Genomic DNA, 12342 nt, shown 5'->3' with positions numbered 1-12342 from the left:
ACTGTCAGACAAGTACTGGGCCCTAAGCCGAGCTCATAAGAATACGATCAGCGAGTTGTGCACAGCCTTTAGGGAAACACCAGACCTAAGGAGAGTCCTTAAAGCTCTTAAAATAACCCTCTGTGAGCGCCTAAACGAGCTGAATGTAGCGAACTCGAGGCTTTGTCAAGTGGCTGAAAGTGATGTAGCTATAGAAGAGGATTTGAGCGATATGCACATGCAAACGGAGACACTCAAAGAACAATACCGCAGTCTCTTTCCCAAGTTAGACCCGTACGCCTCCAGCTCGGACTTGACTTCCACAGTCGCTTCTGGAGGTGCTAGAGAGGTTTCTCTAGATGCTGCTTTGGCGGTTAGTGCAGCGAGATTTAGGTCCCAGCAAATGGTCGCAGATGAAAGGGCCAGACAAGAAGAGACTCTTTTGCTTTTAGAGGAGAAGGCTTCTAGGTCTAAAGCTTTGGCGGCAGAGAAGAAGGCTGAGAAGAAGGCAGAGATGGAAAGAGAGATGGAAAGAGAGTGTGCTCGTTTAGAGAGAGAAGCTCAAGATGAAGAGTTAGCTTTGAAGAAAAAGGAAAAGGAAGTTAAGACTGCACTAGAGAGGGTGGAGAGAGAAGGCAAGATGCAAGAAGAGCATGACGTTTTTAAGATCCTTAAAACTGACATAGAAGACCAGCAAAGGGCTAGAGAAAGATTCATGCCCCAACTACCTCGTGACAGCCCCATTGATAGGTACCTAGGTACTCACAACCCCCTGCATGTAGGTACACACTCAGAGAGCATAGGAGATGTGGCGGTAGGGTATGATAGGCACACACAGCACACACAAGATACATATAAGCCTGCGACAGCCGACACCTACGCCCGCCCGCGTCACCAGCCGGCAGCCAACACCCTCGTCTCTGGGCAACATCAGCCTGCGGCAGCCAAGCCTGGACTCCCGCCACTTCAGCAGCCCACGGAGGTCAGGGCTTATGCCCCTTCGCATCTCCAGTCGGCCGCCGAGGATATCCGCGACACTCTTCGAGGCATCTCCAGGACCCTTGCTCAACCTGTCTCCGCTTTTCACCCACTTCCAGCAGCGGTCACAGCCACGGCTCCTACCACTACGACGATGACTACAGCCACCACGATGACGACAAGAGTCGGAGGCCAATTCGCGACCTCCTTTCGGCCTCAGTTTGTCAAAGCTGAGATTCCAAGCCACGGAGATCGTCCTCGCCAGATCTACGCGCCTTCCCGTTTCCCTCACAAATCCCTCAATCCATCAGCGAGACCTTTTCCCGGGCCTTTCCCTGGTCCTTTTCCTGCCATGACCTCCCGAGAGTCTCCGACCTATGTGCCAAGCTTTGCATATGGGCCTTCTGTCATGCATCCTCCCATGCAAACACAGCAATATGACCACGCTGCAAGCTTTGCTCCTGACACTGACTACACACAGCATGGTTTTCAAGAGGCTCCGGTCACGAGCCCTTCAGACTACTACGGGCAAGATGCATACCTTCCTCAGATGCAAGGCCAGCCAGCGCTCTCCGAGGGTTCTGCCCTAGCTCGTACTCTAGCTGAGGCTCTCCTGATCAACAGGTTACCGACGCAGGAGCCCACTACGTTTTCAGGAGATCCTTTGACGTACCCTCTCTGGAGGTCCTCATTCACTCTTTTGATTGAGCGGCAGGGCGTTTCTGCAGAGGAAAAGCTCCTCTACTTGGAGAAGTACTTGGACGGTCCGGCGAAGGATGCGGTCAAGGGACTCTTTCTGATCAGGGATGCCCAGGCCTATCAGCAGGCCCTTCAGACGCTGGAGGAAAGATTCGGCAGTTCTTTCGTCGTTGCCAGAGCCTTCCGAGAGAAACTAGATGCATGGCCGGTAATCAAACCCAAAGATGGACAAGCCCTCCGCGCCTTCTCGGACTTTCTTGGACAATGCCTTGTGGCGAGCCGAGTGATAGGCCAGCTACAGAATCTGGAAGACCAAGCCTATCACAAGACACTCATGAGCAAGCTTCCAGATTGGTTGGTGAGAAACTGGGTGCGGAAAGTAAACAAGACCAAGAACGAGAAGAAACGCTACCCTACCTTTGAGGAGTTGTCAGCTTTCATCAAGACAGAGGCAGACATCCTTTGCGAGCCCCTTTTCTCCTCCAGCAAATCTGCCGCCTCTTCCACCTCACAGACCGCCAGTTCAGCAGTCCCCAAGAAAACATCGTACAGTACGGATTGTTCTACTACATCTGCATGTCAAGAGTGTGACAGATGTCAGCACCACGCTAAAACTGTCCTGAGTACGAACTGCGACGAAGTCTGTCCCTTTTGTACCGTTCGTTTTCCGACCAGCTCTTCTTCTCATCCTCTACTCAGATGCCAGAGGTTCGATGAGATTCCCGTTGAGGACAGGAAACACTTCATGTACGAAGCGTCCTTGTGCTTCTCCTGTGCCAGAAAGACTGACCATAGAAGTGTAGACTGCACTACCAGGGCGATATGCGACAAGTGCCAAGGCCCACATCTCACTATGCTGCATGGAGCGCCTAGCTACAGGAAGAAGTTTCCCAATCAGCAACGGAATGCACGGGGTCCGCCAGATTCTTCAAGGTTTGTCTGTATCAGTCAAGATGCCCGTGTTTCTGCCTCTGGATCAGCATTCGCGACAACCAACAAGTCGGACAGACCAGTCAGAGCTACCATGATTGTTCCGGTCAGAGTTTCGACGAAGGAGAATCCCACGGTAGAGCATACGACATACGCGCTGCTTGACACCATGTCTTGCATCTCCTTCGTTACTGAATCTTTGAGTGACAAGCTGAACACTCATTCCGAGCCAGCGTCATTGAGGCTGAACACTATGACTTCTCAGAACACTCATATCGAATGTCAGAGAGTGACCGGATTGTGTGTCAAGGCCCTCAACTCCAATGTTTCCCACAACATGAAAACGCTCTACACGACGGACCATCTCACCAATGACACTGAGAACATACCAACATCAGAGACTGCTCGTAACATCAAGCATTTGAGTCATATTGCCAGCGAGATTCCCCCGTTGCTCGAAGGCTGCACTCCCGGGTTGTTGATTGGCTACGATCATGCAGAGCTATTCATGCCAGAGAGAGTCATCAAGGGAGACCCATACGCCGTTCTCACACCGTTGGGTTGGACGATACTGGGACAAGTGTCGCCAAAACAGTCTGTCCATGACGTGATGCACGTGTCTCTAACAGAACAGTATTGTCCCAGCGAGTACGAAGGTGAATCAGTCACTTTCGTATATCGCACGACGCTCGCCGAACCCAGCATCTCCGACGCACTCCAGGTCATGGAAAGGGATTTTGTTGAATCGGAGACGGGAAACAGGTCCCAAGAGGACGTCAAGTTCATGGAGATCCTGGCAAGATCCATCAAGGTGAATGAGAAGAGCCACTACGAAATGCCCTTACCCTTTCGTGCAGATAACCCTGAGCTTCCCCCAAATCGTGATGTTGCACTGAAGAGACTCAACTCGCTGAGTCGCCGGTTTGAGAAAGACTCTATGTACGCACAAGACTACTGCAAGTTCATGAGCGAGATCATCGAGAGCGGCCACGCTGAGAAGATTCCAAGAGACGAAGTAGAGAACGACAGATCGTGGTACATCCCTCACCATGGCGTGTATCATGACAAGAAGCCAGGCAAAATCCGCGTGGTCTTCGACTGCAGCGCACAGAAACATGGTCAGAGTCTCAACGGAGCACTGCTGCAAGGTCCCGACCTTTTCAATTCTCTCGTCGGAGTTCTTTGCCGTTTTCGCAAGGGAGAGATCGCCTTCTCGTGCGACGTCGAGAAGATGTTTCATCAATTTCATGTCACCAAGGAACACCGTGACTTCCTGCGCTTCTTATGGTGGGAAGATGGAGACCGCACCAGACCTCCTGTCGACTACAGAATGCGCGTTCACATCTTCGGCGCAGTATCGTCACCAGGTTGTGCCAACTACGCATTACAGCAGGCGGGACGCGACCACTCTCACGAAGACGAAGATGCCGCACAGTTCCTTCAGAATGACTTCTATGTAGACGACGGACTGCATGCTGCCAACGACGTCTCTTCTGCAGCCAAAGTTCTCATGGGAGCTCGAGAGATCTGTAGTAAAAGGAAGCTGCACCTGCACAAGATCACGTCTAACAGCGATGAGCTTCTCAGTTTGTTCCCTCCCGAGGAATGTTCAGCTTCTAAACGTCAGAATCTTGGAAGTGCAGTCGACACTGGCACTTTGGAGCGCACTTTGGGATTACAGTGGTGCATAGAAGACGACACCTTCACCTTCGCTCCCGACCTCAAGGAGAAACCGAAGACGAGAAGAGGAGTCCTTGCTACAGTGGCAGCGCTGTTCGACCCGCTTGGCTTCCTTGCTCCGTTCATTCTGAAGGGCAAGATTATTCTCCAGGAGGCATGCAGGAAGACCTCAGAGTGGGATGAAGAACTGGACGAGGTTTTGGAAGGCCTCTGGAAGAGCTGGATGGATGAGCTGCCCGGTCTAAGACAGGTCAGCATTCCGCGAAACTTTGTTCCATCGACCTTGGGAACTTTGACGCAGGTTCAGTTACACCACTTCTCCGATGCCAGCACAAGAGGCTACGGTCAATGTTCCTACCTACGTTTGAAAGATGAGAATGACAGAGTCCATTGCAGTCTTGTCATGGCCAAAGGAAGAGTGGCCCCTTTGAAGCAGGTAACTGTCCCTCGCCTGGAATTACAAGCCGCAACACTTTCTGCCAAGATGTCTTCATTTCTGGAGAAGGAGCTGAAGTACGAAAAGCTTGAGCACGTCTTTTGGACTGATAGCGCTATCGTTTTGGCGTACCTCGCAAATCAACAGAAGAGGTTTCACGTGTTCGTTGCCAATAGAATCAGTCAGATCCTCAGAGTCTCTTCCGTCAGTCAGTGGAATCATGTCCCCACTGAGCAGAATCCAGCTGACCATGCCTCTCGAGGACTAAGCGTCAAAGAGCTCAACGCCTCTACTTGGTTTTCAGGTCCTCAGTTCCTGTGGCAGTCTGACATTCCAAGAGGAAACATCACAGCCACTGTTGAGAGAGATGATCTGGAAGTACGCTCCTGCAGAGTCACGTCCATTGCTGAAACATCTGACGTGGGGATGGAGACAACCTTTGCCAAGTTCTCAAGATGGAGCTTTTTGGTTCGAGGGATTGCAAAGGTTCTCAGGTTCCTCAACACCAAACGGAACATGCCTGTTTTAGAAGTTCTGGCGTCGGAAGCTACAGCGGAAGAGAAGATTGTCCTCGCTACACAAAGAGAATTCTTTTCTGCTCCCAGCAAGTCTCGGGAAGAAACACTGAAGAAGTTGAACGTTGAGAAAGACGAGAAAGGATTCTACAGAGTCGGAGGAAGATTGAGAAATGCCAAGAACCTCATATGGTCCAAGCCAAAATTGCTGCCACAAGACTGTCATGTTTCCAAACTGTTGATCGCCGAAGCACATGAAACTCTGGGACATGCTGGCAGGACCAACGTCATTCACCACATTAGGTCACGTGGTTACTGGATCTTTGGAATACGTCGCGTGGTTGCGCAAGTTTTGAAGGATTGCGTCACATGCAAGAAGATGTACGGAAAGGAGGCTTCACAGAAGATGGCCGATCTTCCTTTGGACAGGGTTGAAGAATCCGCCCCGTTCACATCCTGTGGCATGGATTGTTTCGGCCCCTTCATTGTCGCAGAGGGACGTAGGCAAGTCAAGCGCTACGGCCTTATGATCACGTGTCTCTCCATGCGAGCGATTCACCTCGAAGTCCTGGATGATCTCTCTGCTGATGCCCTCATCAATGGCCTTCGAAACGTCATAGCCATCAGAGGTCCGATCAGGACGTTGAGATGTGACAGAGGTACGAACTTTGTGGGCGCTTCACGAGAGTTGAGGGAAGCTTGGAACTCCATTGAGAAAGAAGAGTTGAAGAAGAGGCTTGAAGATCGTCAATGCGAATGGATTTTTCAACACGCCTAAGGCAAGTCACATGGGAGGAGTCTGGGAAAGGCAGATTGGCACAGTCAGACGAATCCTCAACGGCCTCATGCGCAAATATCCTTCCCGCTTGAGCACTTCCACCCTCAGAACCTTTTTGCTGGAGGTCATGGCTATCGTAAACTCTCGTCCCCTGTCCGTTGAGTCCTTGGAAGACCCCACCGGCCCTCTCCCTCTTACCCCGAACCACATCCTGACAATGAAGGCTGTCGGGGTGCTGCCTATCCCTGGCATCTTCGATGGCGCTGACGTCGAGGCGAGGAAGAAATGGAGAAGAGTTCAGCGACTGGCAGACGAGTTCTGGAGACTGTGGAGGCTAGACTTTTTGGCCTCTTTGCGACGAAGAAGAAAGTGGCTTCTTCCTCAACGTAACGTTGCTGTCGGAGATGTCGTCGTGCTACGTGACGAAGCCGTATGCAGAGCAGATTGGCCTCTTGGACTCGTGACGGAGGTTCGCCCCAGCGACGATGGGCTCGTGCGAACCTGCAAGCTCAAGACTGTCAAGGTCACCTCGAAGACGAGCCATTCCACTTTCTACTACTGGCGCCCCATCTCTAAGCTGACCGTGCTGGTGAAGGCAGACCCGGACACTCAATGACTTTCCCAGTGATCTTTACTGTTTTCGACAGACCGTTTGTGCATGTTTTGGTCTGACGTAATCCGTTCGCCTTTTTGACAGGTGGCGCTGTTTTGATTTGGGGAGAAAATTTCGTCTTAATGCAAATATTTTTTGTGACTTTGTGGTTTCTCTCCATTTGTATATATGTTTTTGGTTCCGCATTTTGGAACGAAAGCTCTTGACAGAGGCAAGCGCTTAATGAATCGGTTTGTTTAGTCCTTCCCGCGTGCGGATGCCTGTGCTTATGATTAAGAAGACGGAAGATGTTTTTCATTTGTATTCTTCTGTAGGTTGCGACTACAGTCTTTTATACTGAGTTGCGGTTTATGTAAAGGTGTAAGAATAATGTTGACACGGTATGTTGACAGTGACGGACCGACGAAATATGATGTTACATTTGTTGAAAGAACACGTGTGATTTTTTAGATTGAGACTCATTGAGAGTGCGTTTCGAACAGCTACGTTTTGGATAATGCCGAAAGGATTCTGTAACGTTTCGGTTTTTTGTATTTTGAACCACGTATGAGAGTGCGTTTCGAACAGCTACGTTTTGGATAATGCCAAAAGGATTCTGTAATGTTTCGGATTTTGTTTTTGAACCACGCATGTATTCGATGATTTTTGTTGATTTTTTATGTCGACTTTTGTAAAGACTAAGATGTCTTCGAGGGGGGAATGTGAATGCCCCTGCTAAGGAGCCTTCTGTGTATTTAGATTCTTTTTTTTTTTGCTTGTGTTTTTTAGTCATGCTTCTAGCTTGACTCGCATGCGACTGTCCGTGGTGGTGGCTTCCCCTTTTTCTGATCTCCTTCTCACCTCTTTTCTTTCACTTTTCTCACTTTTGTCCCTAATTGTTCCCATTTTGCAACCACCTCTGTAGGTTCGCGTGCGGGTCTAGCTCGCTCTTTATCTTTTCTTTTTCTTTTTTAAGTATGAGCGTCCTGGTACGAACTTTGTTTTGTTATAATGACGTTAAATATTGTAACGAACTAATTTATAAACAAGGTAGTGTGGCCGGCGTTTTTCTGATTTTAATTTCATGTGCCTGTATGGCTCACGCTGGACAGCCTTGGAGTTTTTCCCCGGAGAGCACGGGACGCATGTTTTGCAACAGTAATATTGTAGTAACGCGCAGTATTTTTAGTTCACCTCTGTGGTGGATAGCCTGTATTCGTCGTCACTTACTGGGAAGCCGTTCACGGAACAAGATGTTTTAGGATAGATAGATTTTTTTGCTCTGTTCCGGGGCCCAGTGTTTTCTGCCAGCCTCCAGTTTTGTTTTTAAGTTATTTTGTAGTTCAGGTTCAGTTGCTCGCCTTGAGTCTGTTTTTAGATTATTGATGCTGTCAAAGGCGAGTATCCATTTCTGACTATGTTTCTTTTATTTACCGAATTCGTGTAATTTTCGTTTTGAATCTTTGTCTTCTGTCCGTTTCTGTGTCTTCTGTCCGTTTCTGTGTCTTCTGTCCGTTTCTTTGTCTTCTGTCCGTTTCTGTGTCTTCTGTCCGTTTCTTTGTCTTCTGTCCGTTTCTGTGTCTTCTGTCCGTTTCTGTGTCTTCTGTCCGTTTCTGTGTCTTCTTTCCGTCTCTGTGTCTTCTGTCCGTTTCTTTGTCTTCTTTCCGTCTCTGTGTCTTCTTTCCGTTTCTTTGTCTTCTTTCCGTCTCTGTGTCTTCTGTCCGTTTCTTTGTCTTCTTTCCGTTTCTGTGTCCTACGTTTATTCTATGTAGGGTTTTTCTAACATATTTTTGTCTTGGTGATTTTTTATTGATTTGCCGCCATCTTGTTTCGGCCGCCATTTTGTCGTCCATCTTTGATGTTTATGTTTTTAGGACACCTTTGATGTTTATGTTTTTAGGACACCTTTGATGTTTAGTTTGATGTTTCGAATTCTAAGTTTAGTTTTTTCTTTTCTATCAGTTTCCACCGCTCCGCGCTTCTCGCACCACGCTCCGCGCTTCTCGCTCCATGCTCCACGCTTCACACTCTACTGTTCTGCACTCTCACTCAAGCTAGTCTTTTCTACTTCACATTTTAGCTTTAATTCACTTTCTAAACTTAGATTAGTTTTTCCGCCACGCTCCGATATAGGTTACCTAAGCCTCTCCATAGATTTATGTTTAGCCTTTTATATATTGATATTATGAGCTGATTCCGAATTACCATGACATCGACAAGTATTCAATAAACTTTAATTAATTTTCCAATTCTAGTGTTCGTTTTGTTTTGTGAGCGCGTCGGTTCTTTATAGCACCAAAATTACATCCTCCAGAATTTATATAAGCCATCACAGAATCTTACAGCTACTCAAGGGCAAGCACACTCTCTCTCTCTCTTTCTCTCTCTCTCTTTCTCTCTCTCTCTCTCTCTCTCTCTCTCTCTCTCTCTGTCTCTCTTTCTCTCTCTCTGTCTCTCTCTCTCTCTGTCTCTCTGGGTGCTGACATAGTTAAAAGACGTGTGTCTATTTCTCGCACAAAATCTGTTTTCTGTTGGTTCTTTTTATAAACATTTCATCTCTCCGTCCCTATTTTATGCCCCGTTCACTTTTGGCTTCTTCGCTTCTCTTTCTCCACTCCCCCCTCAGTAAAGTGCTTGTCTGTGCAGTTACTGTTTTGAATGAACTCCCCTTCAGGATGACGTCATATAACACCACGTGTAACGTTTCCGCGGTTACTCTCAAGTCACAGTATGATAATTATCTATTTCCAACTGTTTAATTGTTTCCTTCTGACCTCCCAGAGCTTAATCCGAAAAAGTTACATGCACTGACACCTGAATTATTTTTATCCTTGTCTGAGGAGGTAGTGTCAAAGCAGCAAAACGAAGGTGTGTGTAATTTACGACGACATGTTAGCATAAAGCTCAAAGGTTGAATGCAAGGAGTAACTAAAATGTAGCTTTTCTGTTTCGTCTTTTCCCTTTTATAGACACTACCTCGTGTAAAATGAATGTGTTTGCTGAATATGGTAGGGGAAAGAATGGCCTTTCCAGTCATATAAAGAATGGCCTCTCCAGTCATATAACTTGTTTTACAATTAACGGCTTCACCACAAACATCTGCACTCAAACGCATCTGCCTTTTTACATTTAGTCAAGTTTTGACTAAATGTTTTAACATCGATGGGGAATCGAAACGAGGGTCTTGGTGTGTGTGTGTGTGTGTGTAGAGCGATCCAGAGAAAACTACTGGACCGATCTTCATGAAACTTTACATGAGAGTTTCTGAGAGCCTCTGATATTTGTCGATGGAATCATGGGCAGTACAAAGTACGCTGAAGCCCTGGTTGTAATTTGTGGCCAACGATTGACCAAACAGGATAGCGGTAAATCACCTCATAGACGTCACTTAAGGTTGTAATTTGTGGCCAACGATTGACCAAACAGGATAGCGGTAAATCACCTCATAGACGTGACTTAAGGTTGTAATTTGTGGCCAACGATTGACCAAACAGGATAGCGGTAAATCACCTCATAGACGTGACTTAAGGTTGTAATTTGTGGCCAACGATTGACCAAACAGGATAGCGGTAAATCACCTCATAGACGTCACTTAAGGTTGTAATTTGAGGCCAACGATTGACCAAACAGGATAGCGGTAAATCACCTCATAGGCGTGACTTAAGGTTGTAATTTGTGGCCAACGATTGACCAAACAGGATAGCGGTAAATCACCTCATAGACGTCACTTAAGGTTGTAATTTGTGGCCAACGATTGACCAAACAGGATAGCGGTAAATCACCTCATAGACGTGACTTAAGGTTGAAAACACCGAAACCGCTTTCATGAATATGTTAGGCCCCTCCTTAACTTGGGTACACTGTTGGAGATTCTCACGAAGACGGTCATTAAGAAGATCATTTGTACATTTAGTCAAGTTTTGACCACCTCTAAAGGCTGAATCGTCCTTATTTTCTGCTTATCGTTTTCTCTTACAGGGAGCCGTGTCTAACTGACCCGTCTAACTTGCAATGGTTGAGCAGTAACTCAATTCAATTCAATTCAATTCAATAAAACTTTATTGTCTAAATGCAACAGACATTTTTCTTTTGGCTCGTGAACGAAGTAACATCACATAAAACACACACTATCGGAACATAACCGACATTTTGAGGTAACTGTGTTTACAAAATTGAGATACTGAAAGGAAGAATGAATCTGTCAGTCCTTAATTTAGCAATTGTACTCTATGCTGAAAACCCTCTTCCGTGTTTTGTTTTGTTTGTTTGCTTAACGCCCAGCCGACCACGAAGGGCCATATCAGGGCGGTGCTGCTTTGACATATAACGTGCGCCACACACAAGACAGAAGCCGCAGCACAGGCTTCATGTCTCACCCAGTCACATTATTCTGACACCGGACCAACCAGTCCTAGCACTAACCCCATAATGCCAGACGCCAGGCGGAGCAGCCACTAGATTGCCAATTTTAAAGTCTTAGGTATGACCCGGCCGGGGTTCGAACCCACGACCTCCCGATCACGGGGCGGACGCCTTACCACTAGGCCAACCGTGCCGGTCTCTTCCGTGTAAAAGGGTCGAAAAGAAATACATTAGAGTAACATTTGAGGACTGCATACAGTGATATCGATTAGTGCTAACACATCTTTACTCTCTCTCTCTCTCTCTCTCTCTCTCTCTCTCTCTCTCTCTCTCTCTCTCTCTCTTTTGTTAAACATTTTGTACTAATGTTAACGGATGTGTAGCTGATCGGAGCAACTTATTCCCAAATGAAAGGTATAACTATGTCAATGTAATTTTGTAATTTTTTGAGTTCTCCTTATGTAATTCCTTAAATGCACATTGTGTTGCATTCTGTACAATGTATTTCTGTATTTTATATGATTGAATTTATATTTGTAATGTGCGTCTGTCTTTATGTGTTGTATAAAGGACAGGTTGGAAGAATAGGCTTTGCCTAAAACCTTTATCCTTTTGTAATAAAGTTCTGAGTCTGAGTCTGAGTCTCTCTCTCTCTCTCTCTCTCTCTCTCTCTCTCTCTCTCTCTCTCTCTCTCTCTCTCTCTCTCTCTCTCTCTCTCTCTCTCTCTCTCTCTCTTCAGTCTCTGTCTCTGTGACTGTGTGTGTGAGTGCAAAAGGGTCGAAAAAAATACATTAGATTAAGGAATGCATGCTGTGATATCATATTAGTGCTGCGCTTGTGCAGTTACCTGTGAAAAGTGGTCCAGCCGATTCTCATATCCTACATGTAGAACGAGTACAGACAATCGACACCTGTGGCACAACCACTCATCAACTCCCACAGTTCCCCAGAAACGTTTTTTCAATTTTTTTTTTAAAACGAAAATTACATCAGATATACGTTTGAATAGTTAGAATTTTGGTCCAGCTTTTTTAGTCCTGCATTAGTTTCAAATGCTAGCTTAAAACAAGTTAAATACTTAATGCAGTAAATGTTAACGCCGGCTTAAAACTTGCAGCGTCTGTGGCCACAGATTCTTTCAAGAACCACTTTATGTCGTTCAATTAAGCTTTAGCAAAAAAATATCAAATAATCACAATACCTTAAAGGTACCATCCTCTGAGTGCAGACCAAAACCTAGCTTCGCTGGATAGGTATCCGATAGGTCTTTCACTCGTTCTGCGCGCTAAAGTTACTAAATTTGCTATTTTCTGAATTAGTTTGGAATTTTTTCTCTCTCGAGATTACGGTTCTTTATGGGTCGATTTGTGGGGTACTCTTATTTGAGTAAGTT

At 46.6% G+C, this 12342-nt stretch overlaps 2 protein-coding genes across 2 annotated transcripts; both read left to right on the top strand.

Annotated features, from left to right (window-relative positions):
• The first annotated feature begins 211 nt into the window (after positions 1-211).
• LOC138955210 (uncharacterized) lies at positions 212-5995 on the top strand. Its single transcript, XM_070326868.1, has 2 exons — positions 212-757; positions 1391-5995. Exons 1-2 carry the CDS (start codon positions 212-214, stop codon positions 5993-5995), a joined length of 5151 nt encoding a protein of 1716 aa, XP_070182969.1.
• A 10-nt stretch (positions 5996-6005) lies between these two features.
• Positions 6006-6611, top strand: LOC138955199 (uncharacterized). Its single transcript, XM_070326859.1, has one exon. It carries the CDS (start codon positions 6006-6008, stop codon positions 6609-6611), a length of 606 nt encoding a protein of 201 aa, XP_070182960.1.
• The last annotated feature ends 5731 nt before the right edge of the window (positions 6612-12342 follow it).

The sequence above is a fragment of the Littorina saxatilis genome, linkage group LG2 (assembly GCF_037325665.1).
Source record: "Littorina saxatilis isolate snail1 linkage group LG2, US_GU_Lsax_2.0, whole genome shotgun sequence".
Classification (NCBI taxonomy): domain Eukaryota; kingdom Metazoa; phylum Mollusca; class Gastropoda; order Littorinimorpha; family Littorinidae; genus Littorina; species Littorina saxatilis.
Note: the sequence above shows the minus strand (reverse complement) of the source record. Positions and strands in the feature narration are given on the sequence as shown.